This window comes from Megalobrama amblycephala, linkage group LG20 (assembly GCF_018812025.1).
Source record: "Megalobrama amblycephala isolate DHTTF-2021 linkage group LG20, ASM1881202v1, whole genome shotgun sequence".
In the NCBI taxonomy this organism is placed as follows: Eukaryota; Metazoa; Chordata; class Actinopteri; order Cypriniformes; family Xenocyprididae; genus Megalobrama; species Megalobrama amblycephala.
The window spans coordinates 20,897,078-20,920,847 of record NC_063063.1 but is presented as its reverse complement, the minus strand read 5'-3'; the positions used below and the strand labels follow the sequence as shown (position 1 = coordinate 20,920,847).

General features: G+C 39.2%; 1 protein-coding gene across 29 annotated transcripts in view; it reads right to left on the bottom strand.

The window, feature by feature from the left end:
• Positions 1–23,770, bottom strand: part of tcf7l2 (transcription factor 7 like 2) — an 89,518-nt gene that overhangs the window by 20,666 nt on the left and 45,082 nt on the right. The window contains exon 1 of one of the 29 annotated variants that reach the window (XM_048170970.1): positions 1,607–3,580. The exons of the other annotated variants lie outside the window; for them this stretch is intronic. Within the exon in view, the coding sequence (XP_048026927.1) occupies positions 1,607–1,729 (123 nt within the window). The 5' untranslated portion in view covers positions 1,730–3,580. Of the gene's footprint in view, positions 1–1,606; positions 3,581–23,770 lie in introns of those variants that run through there. 29 annotated transcript variants of the gene reach the window in all.

Below are 23,770 nucleotides of genomic sequence, written 5' to 3'. Positions count from 1 at the left end.
ATCTCACACCTTTTAAGCAACAAGTTTTAATCCTTTTCAATGATTTTTAGTAAAAAAAAACCATGGAATTAAATTTAATAATAATAGTTATTGTTATTAGTATATATAAAATATAATAATACTTATTATTATTTATATAGCGCCTTTCCCAAATAGGCCGCTATACAGGATAAGACTTACAACAAAGCAAGAACATAAAATACTGGATAATAATTTTCTTAAATAATTTCATTTATTATTTTTTTAGACAATGAAATATTTAAGAGCAGAACATATATTTACTATATACCTTTACATAATAAATCAATTAAAATCATAATTTCATCATTTAAAAATGTCCGAAAACCCTGATATTAAGTAAATCTTACATCAGCAAAGTTGATGAGCCTAAAGGGAATTAAACAATATTGTGGAAGAGATACAAGGAGAAACAGAAAGAGAAAGAGAGAGGGCCGGACAGCAGCAGGAAAAAGCTGTTGGCGCTGCATTTCCGCTTGGTGGCACCTTGCAGAGCAATTTAAAGACAAAATGTGAAGGTGGCGACCTTGTGGCCCCTGAGGGCCCGAGCGCCTCTCTCCGCTTTACGGCATGATATGATGAGTTGTCACTGGAGCTTGTGGGCTCTAATGAGCTGTAGTGGGGATGGAGGGGGGGGCACACACAGGGGGTGTGACATCCTCATGATGGATAGAGGGGCTCTCAGGCCTGCGAAATTCCAGAGCAAGCAAAAAAAGCTGCCAAGGACTTGAACTCGAGAAGTGTACGTGCCAATGGCTCGCATCCAAGCACAGTGGACACAATGCAGAAAACATCCACGCTTGTTTACGTACGAGAATGTTGAAATGAGCAAGAAATAGATGCAGCCAAATGTGTGTTGTTTGGAAAAGAAAGCTCGAAAATGAGACAGAAGAACTTCAAAAGAATGTGGAACTATGATGATGTCACCGTCACTATAACAACCCTCATCCACCCACCGCTCACACACACACACACACACACACAAACAAAACAAATGACTCGCTACAACATCTATGAAAATATAAATAGCAACTTCCCTCCTCTGTTCTCAATACTGAGGAACACTTTTTTAGTTCCTTCATTTAAAAATAAATTTGATGAGGAAAATCACAATTCAAATGTCTCAAGTGGTTAAAAAAATAAGAAAAAAACTTATATATTTCTTCCAAAGAAATTGAAAGCAACACAAACTATTTATGCATTTTAAGCAATTTATAAACTTTACATTGAAGAAAATTCTTCAATGTAAAAAACAAAAGAAAAATTAAATGACAACATGCAAATTTTAAATCTCCAACAGGCTAAAATTAAGCACCAGGACACTTATGGGGAATATTACTTCACTTCCTTTGCAAACCCTCAACTTTAACTAGATGCATCATGCACATCTTCAAATGCCACGTTCATCAATCTATCTCTTAGTTCTTCCTTATGAAACACACACACACACACCTATATATATCTTAAGCCACTCTGAGGCAGATAAAATGACAGTGCATCCTTACTCAGTCTAACACAAGCAGAAAGAAGATTTTAAAAAGGCCATAGAAGTGTGAAAACAGCGTGTGTAGTAGCGCTGAGCACTTACCCAGGCATTAAGACTGAATTGCCAGCAGCCAACCTGCTGTAGGAGAGACAGCCCAGAGGCCAGAGAGCCAGTCTTTCCTCCCCTCTCCTCCAGCCCCAGTGAAAGGCCTTCTCTCGGGTACATGAGCACCGCCGCGGCCCTCCCCTGTCCTCCACCTCTCACTCCCGCCAACGAATAAGAGTTTTTCTCCTTTCTTCCCTCTCTTCTTGTTCTTTTTCAACCTTAGCTTCTTTCCCAAAACTGCTATTGTGTTTGAGCGGGCGCATGTGTGTGTCCCTCACCAAAGGGTCGCACACACAGAAGTTCACGTGCACGCCATTGTTCGCAGGGCTTTTTTTTTTCTTTTTGGAGTGGGTCTTTTTGCGGATCACAGGGAGATCTGCGTCTTAGGACGTCCGGCAAGGCCTGTCCTCCGCCGGCGGATAATAACTCATCTCTCCTTCTCCGTGAGGTTTTCCTTCAGCGGTCAGTCGGTCCAGCTCAAAGTGATACGTTTTTTGTTTTTTTTTTAAAGATGAAGAGAAATCTCACTTGCTAGTTATCAGAGCTGCAGAGATGTCTTCCCACAAGCAAAAGAAACATGAAAAAACACTAGGAAAAAAGACTTATTACTGTTGTGCATGTGTCTGTCCAAGTTTGTGTGTGTGTATATGTGTGTGTGTGTTTGTGTGGGTTCTGCAGTGCCTCCAGGATGCCCAAAGACGAACTAGCAGCTTGAAAAGCCTTGGCTACAACAAGGTAAAGCGAGCAAGGCAAGGGAAGGAGACAGAAAGAGAGAGAGCGAGAGAAAAGACAAGAGAAAACAACATCCACAAAGGGAGGGCAAGATCAGCAAAGTGTGGCAAGCAGTCACTTAGTTGTGTGATTCTGACAGTCCCCTCTCTAAGCCCACCATCCGGGGGAGGACGGAGGAAAAGGGGAGAAAGGTATTTGTCTGCGTTTTGACATGGACGTGACATCAATGTGGGGTCTTGTTTCTATTGTTTTATTCTCTTCTTCTGTTTTAAGGGGGATAAAGAAGATCTTACATTTAAGTCTTCATGGCCTTGCCCTGACAAATCTACTAAGGCCTTTGGTGCATCCATAATTTCTCTGTGTTTTTATTTTTTATTTTACTTTGCTGTCTTGAAATAATTTTGCTAAAATCTAATAGGAAACGAATTCTTCACAAATAAAACATTCTTCACAAAAAAACAAGGAAATGAAATAAGGAAATGGAAGATTGAATGCTTACTAATAACTAATTAAAAAGATTCCATCTGATCAAACTCAATGTTTTCCAACTTGTTTTTTTTTTTTTTAATTTTATTTTAAATGTATTTTCCATAAATATCCCACTATTTTAAAATATAAAAATGCACTGCCTCTACTCTAGAAACAGATTGACATTACTTAAATATTTTTTTTTTTGTACAATCTTATTTCTCGTACACATTTAAAACAACATTTTCCCTCCATTTTTATGAAACTGAGGAAGTGCACATGCTGTTTTTCAGCGCTTAAATTTTCCCTCCCTCTCTCCTCAGCGCTTTTCGGCTGCTGTCCTTTGGCCCTAAATGCCAAAACAAAACCCTGGGAATGTCCTCTACAAGACTCACACAAAAGCCAGCCTGACAAGTAAAAGAGCCCCGGCAACGTGGCAGCTAATTGCCTCCCCTCCCTCTATTCAGCCGGGCCGCCACGCTCCCACGGCCCCCCTCTGTCACACGTGCAATTTCTTAAGTAAACTAGCAGTTCGGCCGCCGCTGACCGACAGCCTGCAAACACCCGCCACAATGGCGACAAACCCAAACGCAGACATAAAAGATCAACAACTATGTTAAGAGACAAAATTTACAGTCATTCTCACAATCTGTAAAAGAGAGGAGAAAAATATATAATTGAATAAATTTAATTGTATTAGGAACATATAGTAAAAAATAATTTCCACTGATTCAACAAGACAAATTCTTATTTTAAACAGACTTCTGCACATAAGCTGTAAATTTATTTTGATGGCATGGCAAATAAATTAAATGATCAATTTCAATTAATTAGAATAAAAAATAGATGTGCATTTTAAATATAATTTGATATTACATTTATAAAATCTCTTTGAAATAAAGAGAAATGAATAGACAGATTTAAAGGCAGAATGAGATTAATTCTGAATGAGATATGACTATTAATAATTTCTAAAAATTCCATATATAAATAGTATAATTATATTTAGAAAAAACTATGGATAATTATAAATATGTTGTGTTTGCTTCAATACCACAACATTTATTTGCTGTCAGTTTCTTTTAACATTACCATAATAGCAATGATAATATTTTATTTTAAGAATTTAAAATATAATTGTTTCTTCAAAGATTGTATTATAATTAAACTAACAATTTAAATTTGTAAAACATTTATAAAATTCTTTGCTTTGCAAAAAACGTATGAGAGACTGTCAGACAATACAATCAAACTCAACACCCTTTCATTATCAAATCGTGTCAAGCTGTCACTTAACAACTTAAGTGATATAAATTGCAAAATGTCAGACACATACACACAAACAAAAAAATCCAAAAGTAGCTGCCAAAAAAATAATAAAACCCCTCAACAAATCCAAATGGAAATAAGAAGAATAATGTGACATGAAAATGTGAAATCTTACCATTTAAATAGGCTCTATATGGAATAGGGTCCTGATGCTGCTCGGTTCCTGGTTAAAACAAGCATGCTGGCACTCGCCGTAGCACTTTGACTACAACAAGATGCACATCACTATGTCATCCACTAATCCACTGGAGGGCAGCACCACATCTACAGCAGCCCTCCAGCCCTGATTGCCTGAGCCGATAACACAAAATACCCAGAGACGCCAGGCGCTCTTCCCCAACCCACAGCCCGGACGCTGTCGGCCGGTGCTGGCCACCTTCAGCAAGGTCCTACAGGAGCCCAGACTTGCTGCTCTCCTTCAGCCATTCAACAAAACACGGCAGCTTAGTCCTTCTCTCACTCGGCGGGAAAGGAAAAGAGCCCTCTCTCGCTCTCTCTCTCTCTCTCTTTCCCCTGCTCATCTTCATATCCTCTTTATTAAGCTCTTTTGAGTCCATCTCTTTTTTTAAAAGTTGAAAGGACAACAACAACAAAAAAAAAAAAAAAAAAAAAAGTGAGAAAGAGTGCGAGGCTTTCCGTTCCCTCTTCTCTTTGCGCGGCTCGGCACACATAAAGGTACTCGAGGCTCTTCTATAGGAGTTGCCCTAACTTGGCTAAACTCGAGCAGCAGGGTGTCCCTCGTCATGTCAGTAATCCCCAATGCCACGCTCCATTCACAGCGCCGGTGAAAATAAAACGCAAAAATAAAAAAAGTGCAGAAGGAGCCAAAGAGCGAGTAATCCGATCCGACCGGGGAGAGTCTAGCAATGGCCAGCGCTCCTCTCAACCCCTCGGTCCTGACTGTCGCGCCCCGCGAAAAATTTTGATGTGGAAAACAAGCGACGGCAAACGCATGAAAGCCAAAGGAAAAAATTAAAAGACGGCTCTGACATTTATAAATTAAAGAGGTCTGTACTTGGCAGGGCACTGAGCTTTTCAACTTGCGAGAGCATCTTTGGAGACGTCACACTGAAAAAAGTAAGTGCCCGAATTCAAAAGTGACACAAATAAAGGCTAAATTAACCGCAACAAATGCTAAAACAAAACAAACTCTAAACAAGCCGAGTTGCTTTTCTGCAAGACGAGCAATAGGAAAATTAAGCATGGCCAACTGATGGCTTGAAGTGAGGTAGCCCACTCTTAAAGCCGTGATCCGACCATACACCAAACCACCGCTGTGAGCCTTTAAACCATAGCAGAAAAAAAATCACTATTGATCTTCAAATGGCGATAATTGAAAAGATCAAAAAGATTAAACAAAACGGAGAATGTGCTGACTTACCATGTTATGTTCCTCTTTCTGTTGCAACTTTTTGTTTAAAAAAAAAAAAAAAGAAGAAAAGGAAAAAGAAAAATATTTGCTCAAAGATGCAGCATCGGAGGTGTCAAATTTGTGTGGCACCCTCTTGATCGTATTACTTCTGCAGTCCTGGCTTCCAATGCGTCTGAACTTTTTTCCTTTTCTCTTTTATTTTGTTTGTGGTACCTAGCCCCCTTTTTTTTCGCTTAAGACTTTAAAAGCCTTCAGCTCAGTAAACCAGCACAAATTATCTTGCCACCTTGCGCAGCTCTGATGCTTTGGCCGCTAACTTTGGAAAGCCCTTTACTACCGCATCAAAATTAGCATTGTCAAAGCGGTTAATGAATATTAATATTGTATTTGTCATTGGAGCTGGCCCGTTGCTGAACTCCAAGTCATCCATCAGGGACGAGATTAAGCACACAATTATTTCTGACTGACAGGGACCAAATCTGCGAGGTTTTTTTTCCCCCCAACAATTTAAAGAAAAAGACACAATATCATCTTAAGGTGCCTCCCAGGGACAAGAGACCAGATTAACACACTTTTAATGAAGCAAGATTTCATCGTGCGCGTGCAAACAGCAGAAAAAGGCAGTGATCAGATTCATAATTTCTGGTTCTGTTTTTTTTTTTTTTTTAAATGCAATTTAACAAATAAGAAACTACAGAACAAATATCCAATGCAAAGCTCCAAATTTAGATTCAAAAACCTTCTTGTTTTTCCCTATTTTTAGACACCATATAACACCATAAAAATTGTAGTAAGCTCAAGCAATATAAAAACAACTAGAAGACATCAATTTCCAACAGAATTTCGAGCACATCATTATTATTATAATTTAACAGCATGTTCTGCCGCTCTCCGCGGTGCAGAGCCGGCTGCCTCGGACCACACAGACAGCTCGGATTTTTCACAGCTAAATCACAGCCACGCATTCAGATATGAGAACTGCTAAACACTCATTACTAATAAAATACAACAAACACAAATATTAAGACAATCATTTTAACAAAATAAGAAAAAAAAATTCTAACGAATATTTCAAAAACAACTTTTTGCAAATAAAACTAATTGATCAAGATCATTCTTACCTTCGGTTATCAAATAAATTATAACGTCATTTTAAGCAAATCATTTCCTATTGTATGGTCCATCGCAAACGGCACATCCGTGTATTAAATCACAGAGACAAACATAACAGACTATGTTCTTTGCGATAAGTATGAAATTGTGATAGTAAGAAAATCTTTTTTCCTCTTCGGATTCTCTTTACCGACTTTAAGCAGCTTTACTAGCAGAAGAAAAAAAAACAAAACAATGTCTTAATCTAGGATCATTCCTCAGTCACATTCTTTTCTCCCCCTTTATTCATAAAAATAACAGAATAAAAAAAACGTATTGACGAGGGCTGTAAAATGACAGATGCGAGCATACAAATTCTGTCGGGCCAGTGATTCAGTGTGGGTTCGGGTCAAGCTGTGGTGCGGCAGGCTACCGCTGACCATCGGTCAGTCCCCTAATACCATTAGCAACCCTTAGATGAACATTTTAAATTGGGCTTTTGTTCTGGAGTGCTGCCCCGACCCCTTTAGCCAAGGGTGGTCCATACATCCAAGATTCTTCACCAAAAAAAAAGAAAAGCCGCTTAAGAACCATTTAAATTTTTTGCCGTTTTCCTTTAATGTTCAAATGCCGCCGCGTTTGAGATCTGCGCATTATTTTTTCCCCTTTAATTCTATTTATTTAAACATTTATGTTTACCAAATTATTAATCAATGTCAATTAAGAATTAGATACTTTTAGGTTCCTTCAAATATTTTTATTTATGTTTATATGACAGAATGTGTTAAATATCAAATACTCTCAAAAATGCTATTTATAATTGCATACATTTATTTAACTGCATTTCAAAAATTCATACTATATATTTAGATTTTAAATGAACCATTTCCTAAAAAATAATAAAATAAAATGTACTTTCCTATCAGCTTCCTAAATGCTAAATGCTCATTATTAAAAAATAGGAAAAATCTAAAATAGAATAAATTATTAAAAACAGAAAAAATTATTTACGCAGTTTTATTTTTAATATAAAACTAAAAATCAAGAATACACATTTTAAACAATATCCACAACAGTCCACACTATCCAAAATCAGGCAGTGTGCAGAGATTAAAAAAATGCAGCACTTGAAAATGCGATGTTTGCATGAATCAATGTCAAGTAGAGAAGAACGGGCAGAGATGAAAAGACGCCGTGTCTTAATGCGCATCGAGAGAGAGGGAGAAGAAGGTGCGATGCGTGTGTGTGTGTGTGTGTGTGTGTGTGTGTGTGTGTGTGTGTGTGTGTGAGCGAGGAAGAGGAGCGGCGAGACGCGGAGAGGGAGCCGCTGTGAGCCCGAGAGTGTCGACCCAGCACGATCACATCAGCACTGGTATTAAATTAACTCTCAGACTTTGAAACTTATTGATCTGCTATTAAGACACTGGTGAACTTGATGAAGTGAGTGCTGTAGGTGACGCGGTGGCTTCAAAGTCTCGCACAAGCCACATAAAACAACCTGCTTTGATCAAAGCTAGAGAGGGAGCTTCAGAGGAACCCCCAGTTCCACTCGTTGCCGATCCGCTTATGCGGACCCCCAGTCCAGTGTGATCCTCAAACCCCGTCTCCTCCAGAACAACCACCACTACATACACTAACCTGGCGAATTGCAGCAAAACGCACAGAGCTTTAAGACGCGGGTCGGCTCAGAACATAAAGACACGCGTAAATCTCACAGCATTAAAATTAAAGTACGCTATGCAATGCTGTCTCCGGATTCTGTTTACAAAGTGTAAAACGCCATATTGAGGGAGGGGAGTGTTTTAACAATGTTAAAACTGAAACATCATTGTGTAATAAAATATGATCCCTTTTGGCAAATCTTTACATCTTACTTGCACTCTGCTGATCACCGCTATGTTTGTGCCACTGGGTGGAGATAGCAGTTAATATTACCATTTCACTTGATAACGATTAGCCAGCACTGACAAATAACGTAGGGAAAAAGATCCTTTTAAGTCCCGTTTTGTGGACAAAAATATAACGCATTTAAATTTCACTCTAGGCAGCAGCCTCTATTTAATCTCTTTTCTTTCTTTCTTTCTGTGAAGAAGTCTTACTAAATGGATTTCAATGAGCTTCTTTCTAAACATAGGAGGTTAAAAAAAAGCTCAGGTTTGCACACAAGTTCCTGGCCTAGAGGGTTTGCCTAAAATAAATATTAAATATTAACAACTAAATTAATCATGGGAAGGACAGTGTTTGTACTCTGGCTCCAAATCTCAAGAGGAGCGCGCCTTGGCTCCGAGTGCTAGCGTTAAGCTGTGTCTGTGTAATTAAAAACATAAACAGATGACAAATAGGAGATATTTAAACATTTGCTGTGTGCTTCTCTTTCCTTCTCCGCACTAATTTATTTAGTTAAAGGAGAAATCAAAGAGGGGGTGTTAAGCACTTCAGCGGGAGATGACAGTAGGTTTAAACACGGCTCAGTAACATGACAGCTTGCACGGAGTAGAATGAAAATCCTGACAATTTGTTTGATGGCTCTTGTGTGCATTTTTTTTTTTCTTTACTTTAATAAATATATGCATGCGTATTTAAAAAAAAAGAAACAGAAACAGATCAATTTAATCGAGTTGTTGTATTGCCATATTCAGAGAAGAATGCTAAATTCAAAATTTTTCAAAATAAATTACAAAGTGGCCTGTATGCTGAAAATTTGCTGTTGTTTTCCATTTAAATTTGTTGTTCTGTTGCCATGAACAAATGTCAAACCATGGCCCTATTGCACATCTTGCTCTTAAAAAAAACATAAGAAATTCAGAGGGAAAAATGCCTACGGCGCACATATCATTTTTAACCCACTTGCAATATCTAACTAAAAGTTATCACTTCCATTGTGACAAAAAGAAAAAATACATAAGGGGTGATGATGGGTGGAAGGAGAGGCAAGAGCAAAGGAAGGAGAAAGAGAAGAAGAAGAGGAGGGAAAAAAGAGCCCTGTGCCACAAGCATATATAAGAGAACTTTCACCAATTAGTGAGGAGAAACAGGAGAGGGAGCTGCCGCAGAGATGGTGCTCAAAGAGCCAGGCCTTGCGGCGAAGCTGTCATGTCGGCTGGATTGATCAACAGGCCTGCTATTTCTAATGGCATGTTGTCATGAAGCTGCAGCCATGGGGAGCCACCTGCCTCACTCCTTGTAGACAGCAAAATATATGTGTGTGTGTGTGCAGGAGAGGGTGTGCTGCAAAAAAAGAGAGGGGCTTATGGTGTTTGTGTCTGTTGTGGGGGGTGGGGGGATTCCAACACCATACTTTTACTTCAACTAACAATTTGAGAAAAAACTCTATACCTCCTCCCTGTTACTCCTCGACACCCTCCCCATCCCTCAGCTGTTGATATGACAGGTGCACTACTGCTCTTTTCTTAGCACCCAGACCGCAACACAAAGCCCCGGCTATGGCAATACGGCGAACGATCGGCAACAATAGATTTAACGCAACCGTTTTCTGTGTGGAAAACCTATGTGTGGTAGTTCGGAAGGTTCTTTTATGACCAACATCTTTGATGGCACAACAAAAGGCTAAATAAGCTAAACATCGCTAATTATCTAAACGTTAAAATAGCTAGCTAATACGCAAATCAGATTTTGTACAAAACAAAAAAAGTGATGAAACGCTTTCAAAAAACGAGCAAGGATGTTTCATGCTTCTGTGGACACAAACAAGTAGCTGTCCTTCATTTCGACTCTCCACGGGCGCAGAAGTGCTGCCTCGCTAACGATGAAAAGTCAAATAAAAGTTACAGAACTTTCGAGTTCAAGGTAGCGCTAGCCATTTTGAGTGTATGTCACGTACAGGTAACCTTTTTATCGGGTCCGCCTCTGGTCTCATCAGTCGATGAAATTCTCTGCCCGCGGCGGTGGCTTAGCCGAGGGACACCAACCAATAGAAAAATATTTCATTGTGTTAGCATTTCAAATGCCGAGTGGAGCACGGGGGGCGAGGAGGGCTGGGAGAAGCGCTAACCGATCATTGCCAGTGGAATTAATTGGCTATTCCGAGAATAATGTCCCTTACTGTGGGTCCTTGGAGGGCTGAACACTAGCAGAGTCTACGATTTTTTTTTTTTTGTTCGGCGTCTTCAAAAAAGGACCGCTTGGGGGTACTGGCCGCATTAGGGTTTTAGCTCATTCCCCTAAAGGGCGGGAAAAAAATAATCAGAGCCAGTGAACCGAACTCAGCTAATCCGCACCCTAATTAAAAACACAGAACCCCATTACACCTAGCCATACTGCCAAATGACGAAAAACAATTTTCTGAAGACAAAAACTGAAATTACAGGGAACTACTTTCGTGATTTCTCATGCACAGATGAAATTCAGCTGATAAACAAAAAACTGCAGAAACGTGCGCCCAAATCGTCGCGAACAATGGATTTCATTCGGCTTTCGGCCAACGTTCGATAAATGGCTAAAGATGGAGCGACCGTGGTGGTGCTTCAATCCTTTTATTCAAGGGGATTTGAATTTAAGCTCTTTTCCACATCGGCCAAGCATATGCATTGACCCTAACTGATATCAGTGCATCTCTTAGACATATCTTTATCTAACCTTTCTTAAAGCCCTGTGCCTTTTCAAACTCAAAACAGCATTAAGAATAAGTATTGTCTGGAGTGGGAGGGTATCCCTGGGAGACAGTTTCTTCGAATTGTTGGGCCTGGTTCGAGGCAGGAGCCTGCAGGATACCCAGCTGCTTATGCACACCAGTCAGATGCTCTGAGCGCAGAGAGATAAACAAAACAAACCGCAAAAGAAGAAGAAAAAAACACTGTGAAAAAGAATAGCCATCCCAAATGTTCTATCTTTCCACACCGGGCTTCGCCGGGTGTCGATTTCATCCCATCCGAAGATGTATGGGCGATGCAGCGAGGCCCTATTATACGGTTTTCCTTTGCTCATTGTGAATTCCGTCAACGAAGTCAATCTTATTAACTTCCGCGCTGGTTCACACATGACATTTTCTTCAATTTTCTCGCCGACATCAAAAACATCAATTAGCAGCTCGAAAATAGGAAGGAGCGAATGACAGAGTACGATAACACAGACTTATTTGAAGCTAAGAGTAAATCTATTCTCCGGTTTCTGAATGTGTTCATTACAATTTTCAAAGAAGACCTCCAAATAGCAAAGAAATTAAATTTATCTCCTAGAAATGTCCAGATTTTTTTTTTGTTGTAATCCTGTGTCTGTTTCCCACCCTCAACGGGCGACACAAAAGCGTAATGGTGCTGCATTCTCGCTCTCTCATTATAACAGATCACAATGCAGAACGAATGACTATAACAACGTTTTTCTGGTGAAAAACTACAACAAATAGCAAAATGCAATAAATAACACATATTAGGAATATATATATATATATATATATATATATATATATATATATATATATATATTCCTAATATAATATATATATATATATTTTCCTGGTCTTTCTGTCACACTATCGATCAGTTTCCTGTTATTCTTTTGTATCTCAAAATTCAAAGAAACCCGATCCTGCGCATTAATAAACTGAGCTTTCCATCCTTTTATTTTCTCCCTGTAAATAAAAAGCATGTAACTCAATAAACTTCTGATAGTAACCTTTAAGTAAAAGGTTATTTTTGCTGATAGCCAAACATTATTACACCGCTTCCCTGTGCTTATGTTACATCTCCAAGGGGGTGAACACAAGCAACTTCAGTGGCCCTGGAAAAACACTCTGGTGGAGTGCATGCGAGAGGAGATGTAGGATCGCATTCCTCCGGCCCATTGATTTCTGATCTTTTGACATTATTTAGCTGCTTCCTATTTTCTCGGCTGTCTGTTTTTTCCACGTCGTGAAAGACAGCAATGTCCAAACAAGCGACGGTTGGGATATCTACTATCTGTCAAAGGACTGGGCTCTTCCCGGCACTGAAACAGTGGAGAGTACTGACACAGTACCGAGAATCGCCGGGATGAAAATATCACTCTTTATAATGGGGCCTAATCAGATTTCGGAGGCCATTTGCCTTCTAGCGAACGCTGGATGGGTGTCGTGGAGCTGCGGCGGTGTAACCTATACACGTCCCGTGCCCGTCTGCACTCCCCGTCCGTCTGCCCCTCGGAGCCGAGTATTAAGAAGGTTACATTTATCAAATGACTGATCACCAAAGGGGATCAGTGAGAAGATCTTTCAAAGGAAGTGCTGAAATGAAATGTAAAGAGTATTTTGACCTTCGACTCTGACAGAAAATTGATTACTTTCATAATGCCGAGGTTTTTTTTAACAACCTGCTGAAACACACACACACACATAAATTCACAAAAACAAACCTTACATTAAAAATCTTCAAATGTCATTAACCCATTAAATAATTAATTTTAATAATGAGTACCGAAGAAGCGTCTGATTTTGGTCGGGCTACTGGCCTGGGCTTTAAAAATTATTAGCCTACATCTAAATAATCAAAATGGTGACTGTAATGTCCTCCAGTCTGACACTAATGGACTTTCAATGAGGTAAAAAAAAAAAAAACAACAAAACAAAACGGGGGTTGAGGGTCCAAGGAACGCCTTTCACTGCAGTCCCAATGAGGTTTCAGCGGGGTCCGTGGGCAGTGACCCCAGGTCTAATTCAGCTAACCTACTAGTTCAGCTAAACCAACATAATGTGAGCTGTACGACAGCGTCTTTTGTGGCCTGTAAATAAGAAACCATATTTAACTTACAAAAAAATATACACATTTTACAGATTATTGCCATGGGAACAAAGCACAGAAAGCATTTTTCCCTTAAATGCTAAGTGACTTCATAGGGGCGTGCCACAAATTAGTATTAGCACAATCATCATTTCCCTGTGAACGAAACAGCACAAGATATACGATTTAAATAACATCCTGTCCGGGCATCCTATTCTCATTTAGTTATTACTCATCCCTTGGCTAATTTAAACTTAAAAAAAAAAACAGGTCTGCTTCCTTCTACCATTACTTTTCTAATAACTAATTTTTTAGTTAATTTTAGCACAGCCATGTCACTTTAGTACTACCCTTTGCATCTACCTTTCCAATTACTTTTAGAGTTTGGGATTTACAAATTTGCTTTCATGTCCTATGTTGCCAGATAAGTCTCCAGCTCCTGGCCATGAAAGCAGCTTTTTAATGAGCTGCGCTGAGGTTAATTGGTTCGCTAAGATCCCCAAGTCATGTGTCTCAATATGAAATTAAGCCATTTCCTGGAGTTTCTCTGACTTATTTAATTAAAAACACTTCAGCCCAATTTTCATTTCCCACAGTATACAGAGTACGCCGCGGTACGCTTGGATTGGGACCTCTCACGTTTTTTTTTTTCTCTATCCTTTTGAATAAGCATTTGTTCGTCAAGGACAATTAATCTGGAGAGTGCAGCATGTACGATTAGCATGAGGGCATTCTCTCTGCCACTGTGGCACTATGACGCTACTCCACACTGTTATTTGTTATGTACAAAGGGAATAAAAGTCATTTTTATTTAAATGACATATTTCCAGTCAAATTCTCCCCTTCCACCTTTTGAAATTTCCCTTTGTCAACACACACTACATAACTGTACAAATTCAGTGGGGCAACGATGCAATGACGATGACGATTTAACAGCTAAATATGACTTTTTATTAATAGTTATTATAGTAGCTTTTAATAGTAACTGGCAAATTATACTGATGAAATGCTCTATAGCATACTTCTCTATAATCATCAAAAAATGATCTTTTAAAGCTCAGAAAAATAAAGAAAAATGTGTTTTAGAATGAACATGAACAGTCTACCAATGCTTATAAATCTGGAAAAAAAGAAAAAAAGGATATATGCCTTCTCCTATTAAAACGACTTTAATTCATCAACATTATTATTTGCATAATTATAATTAAAAACATTAATAATAATAATAATAATAATTATAATAATTATTATTATTATTATTATTATTATTATTATTATTATCCTACCAAATCATAATAATCTTTAAATTCAAAGCCTATTATTATTATGGACCCTTCCCCTAAATAATTACTTTAATTCCTCAACAATTTTTTTTTTTTTTTTTGGAAAAGGCATATAATTTTAAAAAATTGCACCAGGACCCATCAAATTCTTGTTACGCCATCAGTATTATTCACTTATTATTAGGAGAGACATGAGGTGAATCTGCCATATAAGAGTCCCCATAATTAACAGTAGGGTGAAAGTGTTAAGGTTAGCCTCTCGCTGATACGGTTCAATTCTCCTGACAGAGTAATTACGGGGCTGCTCAATAGCCAACCGTTTCACTAAAAACTAATTCAATCCATCTTCATTTCCTCAGCTCCGCCCCTCTGATTGATGGATAGTCATCATTAAAGGGTGACAAAACACTGAGTTGAGTGTGCAGAAGGAAATGTGATAATTCCTGAGCCACTGGAGGATGCGATCACGCACACACACACACACACACACACACACCTGCCCAGATCATATATTACAGCGGGAGTCTGGACTAGGAGGCGGAACAGAGGGAGAGTTATGGGTCACTGACTGTGAAGCAACCTGGGAGAGCACATACACAAGCAGACGCAAATAGAGCTGTGTGCCCAGTCATAACTGCACACAGTGCCTGACTCACAGTGGACTCCTCACACACACACACACACACACACACACACACACACACGCCAGCGCTCTCCTCCAAACCTTTTTATAGCTGCACAGACCATTTAAAACCATTTAAAAAGACACCCCCTCACACACACATACGCACACAAACTCTGAGCAGTCTCATATATGTCGCTTTCAAACAGTAACCACAAACCACTGATTAACGGAGACTTGTCTGCTTCACTATATTTTAAGTCTATGGCTATATTCTGACCCAGCCGGGCTATATATCTTAATTATGTGTTCTGTTTTTTCCCTCCACAGGGGAGGCACGGGCTCCAGCGCTGCTGTACGAAGGCCTCCTTAAATGAGAGCCTTGCAAACTTATGGTTTGTGTTCGCCGACAGCATTTGAGATTACACACCTTGCTCTGAGCTTCAAGAAAGCTGAAGTGTGTTATTTCTGTGCCACTATAGTGTCACTGAAAAAATTTCCTGAATCAGTCTGCCATTGGCTGGACAAACAGGTAGTCCCGTCCTCAAATTCACACCATTGGATGAGCCAGTGTAGCTTTAAAGGGATAGTTCACCCAAAAACTCAAATCACTTACTCACCCTTAAGTCGTTCCAAACCTGTAAGATTTGCTTTCTTCTTTGAAACACAAAAAAAGATATTTTGATAAATGCCTCAGTGTTTTTTTGTCTGTACAATGAACGTGAATGTTTTTTCGGACATCTCAATGACTTTCATCGTATGAGAAGAAATTCAACTATAAAAGGTTTGGGAACGACATGAGGGTGAGTGAATTTTGGGGCAAAATCTCTCTTTAACAATGCTCATCGTAATCTCAACGTCCTCAAAGACGACTTCTAATTATCTCCATTTCAGAGAAATGAATATGCATTTCATGCAGGCAGATGGAGTCTTTGTCCACAAGTAAATCTGGGAAATCTTGATAACAGACGGCGAACACTCGGCGACGGCACGTTGTCGGCGGGGCGCGATGGCCATACGGCACGGCCAATCGAACAGCTAAAGGAACATGGCACTCTCACAGTGATTATCCCACTCTCCTCCGGCTCCCGGTTTCGGGGTCAGCGGTGCTTCTGAAACACGGCTGGCCTTGCCATTTCAATGATTGAATTTGGTCTGGATCCCTCAATCGATTGTGTGCAGTGACCCCCGAGAGCCCCCCACGAGAACGGCCCGCCGCACCTCACGCATTGCCTGGAGGAGAGCATTTGTACGCAAACACAAAAACACTCACAGATACAAACAAACACACTTGCAGACAGTCTCCAACACTCATATACACACATGTACTAACAAAGGTACTAACTAAAAGTAGTGACACTACTAACCACATTTTTGGGCCTGTAATAGAAGCTTAGCTGTAGCTTTTCCAGTAATAAGCTACTTTTGCCAACAATTAGTGGTAGATCAAAAACTCAGGTAGGTCTGATTAATTTAAAGATAATAAGTTTGTTCAAATGGTTCATATAAATAGGTCAATTACCAAATAAAATAAAAAAATTTTTTTTTTTAAAGTCCTTGTGCAGCATTTTTGATCTTGTTTTTAAAAGTGAAATATTTAGTTAAAATGCTGTTGCTTAATATATTACAAATAAATACAATTATCTTAAACATTTTTGCCTAATATATTATAAATAAATACTTTTTATATAGGGGTCACTGACAAATAAAGCTTAAAAAAAAAGGTGTTTTTAAAAAATCTTTTCAAAACTGATGTAATGCATATTTTTGAGACACGAACAATGTCTTTAAACCGGTTTCAGTTGTTTAATAACATTTCAAAGTGTTTAAATTCATTTTCTGACTGTTTTATGTCAGGCGGTGCAACCAAATAGTTGTACCACCTGACATGGAAAGTGTACCAACCTATTCATACTTCAAATGAGCAGTTTTTAACAGTATTTGAGAGAGATCTACAAACCTTTTGGATGATGCATTATCATGTTTACTGATATTATCTTGTCAAAATTCATAATAAAAGTGCCGTGTTTGCAGTTGTGCCACCCTGACATTCAAATTGCTTGACAAAAGTTTTTTCAGTTATCTCTAGCTACTTTTTCAAAACTCAAGAGTAGTTTAACTAAAGTTCAACTATTTAAAAAAATGTGTAGCTTGTAGCTTCAAGCTTCAAAGTAGCTTCCCCAACACTGCTAGGGCCTATAGTTTTAAGAGTGACAAGTATTTCAGCACCTGGCATGGCACACATCATCAACACCCTCCTTAAATGTTCCTGGCAGGCGATATTTAACCGCAGAGGGCTGAACCGGGTTCACCAGCGGGTGATTTCTCCTTGGTTGACAAACCAGAAGATTGAGTACATGCGAAACTGAATGTGTGAATCATTTTTAGACCTGTGCACTCTTGTTCTGCTGGCTGACAGCGAAAGAAGAATATAATCCCGTCCTCCAGTAGCAGTGGCACATGGCAAGTCTAAACTCATTGAGCGCCACAAACAAACACTCTCTGGGCTCATGCAACACATTATGCACACATACACACACATGGCAAGATGGTGGAACGCTGTGGCAAATGCAGCGTGCCGGCCTCCAGACCCTGCAGTTTGTTTAGTAACACTTGAGCTTATGACGCCCGAAGGGTGCAATTAAGTCCAATTACAGTCTGTGGTTTTTATTAAGAGCTACAAGCTGGCCAGGCTGCGGGGCCAGTGAGCGGAACGCACACATGCACAGAAGTCGAGTTCAGCACTGCTAAATCAAACCAATTCAGACACAATAAAAGGAATAAATTATGACTTGCACTGTAAGTACAATAAAGGTAATAGAAAGAGACTGCTACATATCGCACAATAACCAGAACAATTGAATAAATGACAAATGAGAGATGAATGGCATACAGAATTATCAGAAAAGAAATTATTTCCATAGTTTGCAATATTTCAAGTGAGTGAACACTGCAAGACATCAGTTTTGAATAACTAAACAAATCATAAAATTGTTATATATTATTGTGACCCAGATATTGATGTAACGTCATATTCCCACCTCTGAAATGAGAATTGTCATTTAAAAATTTAAGATAATAATTGAGATACTATGACTGCCCATCAATTTTACGCGAGAGGCCTTCTTGATACCCTGCGCCTCTGAAATTGGGGACAGGTCAAAAGGTCAGATGACCTCACACACCCCGGCGATGTCACCAGGGTAAGCCTGAGATCCCCATACAAAGGGACGGTTCAAATGAAAGGGAAGCGAATGGGAAAGTTAGAGGTCACTGCATGCAGGGCTTTACTTGTGCGATGCGAGATAAGTACTCTGAACTCTCCCTCCGGCTAGATACCGCAGGGCACGAGACCCCTTCAGTGCTGAATACGTAAATCTGATCAATATCATGACTGAGATCCCTTATGAAAGACAGCTCAACTCCAATTCAACTTCGCTGATAAAGAGAGAATGAAATAAACTGAAGGAAACACCCAAAATACCAATAGTGCGGCCCGGCCTTTTGATGAAAATGGCAGGGGCAGATGTCACAAAGCATTCTGGGGTTGTGGTCACGTGACCTTGCGCTAGGGATACTTGGGCGCATGACAAGTGAGCTACAGCTGTGACGGAACAAATAACAAGCACATCCTTCGGCATTCATCAGCGCATCAAAAACCAGCCCTGTATCAATCTGTCGTTCGCAGGGAGCGGTGAGAGAGTGAAGCATTTTCCTCTTTGTGTTCCTGTTATTGGGCTGTTAGCTGATCGCTATCATCCTCCTCTTCTCCGCACTGCGCTTGGACACGTTTCAAAAAGACGGGAGTCTTTTTTCCCCCCTTTCTGTAAGGAAACCGTCTCCTTAATGGCTTTCAAAACAGGAAGCACAACAATAAAAGTGAAAAGTGAGAATGCTCACTGCAGACATCTTTTCCCTTTTGCAGCGCGACGGCGTGCATCACGCTCTCTGGCGTATACACATGCGCTCGCACAAACAGACAAGCACACACGGTTACACTGACACACTGACCTTCAGACATTCCTTGTTCTGTCTAGTGTGATTGTCTGATGTAATGACTGTATGTTACAAAAATAACTAATTCTCCCTCAGCGGATAAATTTGTTAGATGTTTAAGGGATGGCTCACCCAAAAATCACCCAAAAAATGTTTTCATAGAAAACAAAAGGAGTTATCTAGAAAAATGTCTAGACTGCTCTTTTCCTGACAATAAAAGTGGATGGTAACTACAGTTATTAAGCTCCTAAAAGGACCGAAAAAACAAAAACAAAAGTATCTTGTACAACTTCCATTGTATGGAAAGGAGCAGTCTGGACATTCTGTTAAATGACAGTTTTCTTTGTCTTTTGTGAACAGATTATGGTCTGGAATCCTTGGATTCATCTATAAAGAACTGACAGCAAATTTAGAAATTTTACAAATATTATAGACAAATAATGGACTCAAATTTAGAAACCCTGTGTAAATCATAGAATAAATTAAATTTACACTACCATTCAAAAGTTTGGGGTCGGCAATATTATTATTATTATTATTATTATTTTGTAAAAAGTGTCTTATGCTCACCAAGTCAGCATTTATTTGATCAAAAATAGTTATATTGTGAAATATTATTACAACTGAAAATATTTTAAAAAGCAATTTATTCCTGTGATGAATTTTCAGCATCATTACTCCAGTCTTCAGTGTCACATGATCCTTCAGAAATCATTCTAATATGCTGATTTGCTGCTCAATAAACATTTCTTATTTTTTATCAATGTTGAAAACAGCTGTTCTGCTTTAAAAAAAAAAAAAGTGAAATGTTTTCAGGATACTTTGATAAATAGAATTTATTTGAAATAGGAACATTATACATGTAACATTCTGCACTGTAAAAAATATTTTCATGATTTGTTAACTCAACATTTTTTCTTTTGTCAGATCAACTCATCAATTAAACCAACTGCCTTCATTGTATAAACTCAATTTTAAGGCAACCAGGTAACTTACTTTAAGTTAAACCAACAATTCTTTTTTTTTACAGTGTGTAACACTATAAATGTCTTTACTGTCACAATTTAATGCATCCTTGGTAAGAAAAAGTAAAGGTTTCCAAAAAAAAAAAAAAAAAAAAAAAAACTTTTTACTGACCTCAAACTTTTGATCGGTAGTGTGTATATCCTGCCTGTCATTTTCAATTGTGTTTAATGCTACATTCCAAACAACTTCATTACAACACAAAGTCTGCATCTAACTTTCTCTGGCTTTAACACAGCCATCTTTATAGAGGATCCCTGACCCAAACATCTGAAACTCCAACCCATCCGAGACCTTCAACATGCCACGAGAAGTGCTTTCAGTTCAGCGGCACAAAAAGCTCAGAGAGACAGCTACATGTACTTCCTCACAGCTGGATAAAACAAATCTTAACAGCACAACTATGCCTCACCAAAGCGCTTCATTTTTCTGTACACCCTCAAACGTATTGTGTTGTCTCTAGGTACCAGGAACCTATCTATCATTTCAGTCTAAAAACAGAATCTGCATCACCCTCTTCAGTGTGAGCAAACCACCCCCCCACCCCACCGAATTGATTTCTCCCAGTCGAGGCCTTTCCCAGTGCGGACCGCATCCGCAACAGTGTCATCTTTACCGCCAGTCCTCTTTTAACTGGCTTTTACTCTAGTGGCGGAATGTACAAACGATGAAGGCGGAGGGGAAGAAAGAAACAGAAAAACTGATACATGCGCTCCAAAGTTTCGTCTATTGATTTCTTTTTGATGCGCAGCCGAAAAAAAAGGGAAGGAGTTCAAAGCTGAGGAGATCTTTTTTTGATCACCACTAGAATAGCTGTGCTGGTAGTCGGCATGGAAGCAGCGGTGCTAGACGGAAAGTGTCGGTGTGGATTCCTTTGTTCTGGCCGAAGCCCTGTGGCAAGGACCCTGACCTGGTGTGGTCAGCGTGGTCTTTAGCGAGGTGCAACATATTAACGCTTGCTGAGGGGTAATCATGAAGATATTCAGAGCTGCTCATTCATAAGTCTCCCTGCCGGACACAAAGAGAATATGTTTGGCTACTGCACTGTGGTTAACTGCAGAAAACTGCTTACAGTCACACAAGGAGCTATTCAGAAACTACGGGAAAGGTTAAAATTTTTAGAATATCCCATTTTTAAAAAATGCCATTCCATTTCAAAAAATATGTATATAACAACTGAATGATTTTTGGTTCCTTTAACGGTTCTTGAAAGCCTGTATTTTTCATTGATGCGAACAGAAAAATGTACAAAAACACTATATATTACATTAATGGCTGATGCTAAAATTCTATATTATTTTATTAAAATAAATTGAAAATAAAACGCTAAAAACTAAAAATCAATCATTTAAATGCTACTAATAAGTTTAGGCATTGCATTTAAGAGTTTTTTTTTAAATATTTGTATAGATTTTAATTAGATTTAAATTAATATGATTTTAAAAATTAACTGTAAGTGAGAGTAAGATGAGGAAAAAGAATAGGGAAAGTGAGCATGTATGATTAAATACATTTAAAAAAATCTTGAATATTGTCTATTAATAATTAATATGGTACCAGTATGCAACTAACTATTTGGTGCTTCATTAAAAGTATACAATAGAATAAAAAAAACAAAACAGAATCAATAAGTGGAATTCCTATCCTTAGTCAGGAGGCGGTGAGAGGGAATAGTGGATGTGGAGTGAGAGAAAAGCAGAGTAGAAAAGAGAATGACAGGTTGATGGAAAAGGGCAGAAGACAGAGAGCAGAGAGAAGAGGAAGATGGCAGTTTACCCCTGTGATGTGTGGATGGGCTCGGCACTGTCAATAATAGATGGCGCTGACCATGTGATAAATGGGCAGGTAGAGCTGAAGGAACTTGAACACCTACTGTAGGTGCATTCTACTCCATCTGAAGATGCTCTATGAAGCATATTCCACTAGATCCAGGCTCTCTGTGATATGCAGCTGTGTTCACCGGTGGCTACAATTAGACCATCAAACCCATTCCAGCTGGGAATCGGCACACATCTCCAGAGCCTGTGCTCCAAAGAGACGGCCAACTTGTAGATCTGGGGGTGGTGGTCTTTGATGTGTCGTGCATGGCACAAGCCTCTCTTTTTGCTCACATTAATGGTGAGAAGATATAACAATTAAAGGAGAAGGCAGCAGGCAACCAGACAGCCAGCGTGGCTGCACATCCTGAGCTCGAATTAGCATACTGGATGTCCTCCAAAAGGCATATGAGCTAATAGTAGCTGAGGATGGAAGAGGAACCAGAAGAACCAAACGTTTACAAAGGAACACCCAGCGGCAGGCTGGGTTTAATAGGGTAATTAGACACACAGACAACTAGTTATAAAATTATAGCACAGCCATAATATTTTTAAAAAGCCTCAATGTTAAAATGACCTAATGTTTTAGCTTGCGGTGGGCCTCCAGACATGCGGCCACATAAGGTAGAGCATAATTCCACTTCCTGGACCAGTGCCGCAATACAGCTAGCTTTTTTTTTTATAAGACAAAAATTTACTACAGCTGATCTGGATGAGAGGCGTCCACTAACATTACATTAGCCATGTGGTATCGGTTTGCATCCTTCTAGACTCAAACCATACCATGGCTTGACAGAAAACATGTATGCTTGAATACAAACTGTTTATGGTGTTTCTGCAAGATCAGTTCATAACCACTGCATAAAAATACATCAGTTTTTATATAGCGTAAACTGGTCTTAATTACCAGAGGGATTATTTCTTGGCATCATGCATGTGCATGTCATAAATAATAGAGTATTGCAGCGCTATTGCCAAAGAGTGGTTCATGGCGAGGCAGTGGTCTTTTCAATAACCTGCAAACTACAGAGCGAATAAAAACCCACTCAGAGCATTCATCCGTCTGTCTGACACTATGATTAAGGAATGCTCCTCGAAAACACTCGTAAAACAGCTGTGCTGCCGTAACAGATCTTATGTGGCATCTCAACACAAGGTGGAGACAGCGTTAAAAAAAGTTCCAATTAATGTTTACGCTTACAATGGGGGAAAGAAAATGGAGACGAGTGAAAGTCTCTGGGCTTTCCAACAGGTGCTGGGAAAAATGGGATAAAAAGGCATACGAGGAGCAGCCTCTGTATCTTAAGGATAGCGGTGACATCTCAGCTTCTCTGTTCGCATCAGAGGTAGAGGAGAAAGAAAAAAAAATTCGTTGTGTGAAGAAAAATGTCTTGTTATGGAGGAACGGAGCATGTCGTAGATAAGAGTAGGCCGGTGTTCAAAGGGATACAGGCCAGTGAAGCGCTCGCTTCTTTCTCCACGTCGCTGCACTGTCCTTAATGAGCCTCCCAATAAAGCCTCGTCTCCTGTCTGCTGTCCGCAGACGGCATGTCTGTCTCACTTCAATCATGACCCGCCATTTTATTTATTCATTTTATTCATTATTTTTACTGAACTCAATATACTTCACAATACTGATAAACAAATAAAAGCACATATAATATGTTTACCTAGTGCTTGCTATTACTTTGAGGTTTTATATACTTTCTATTGACAG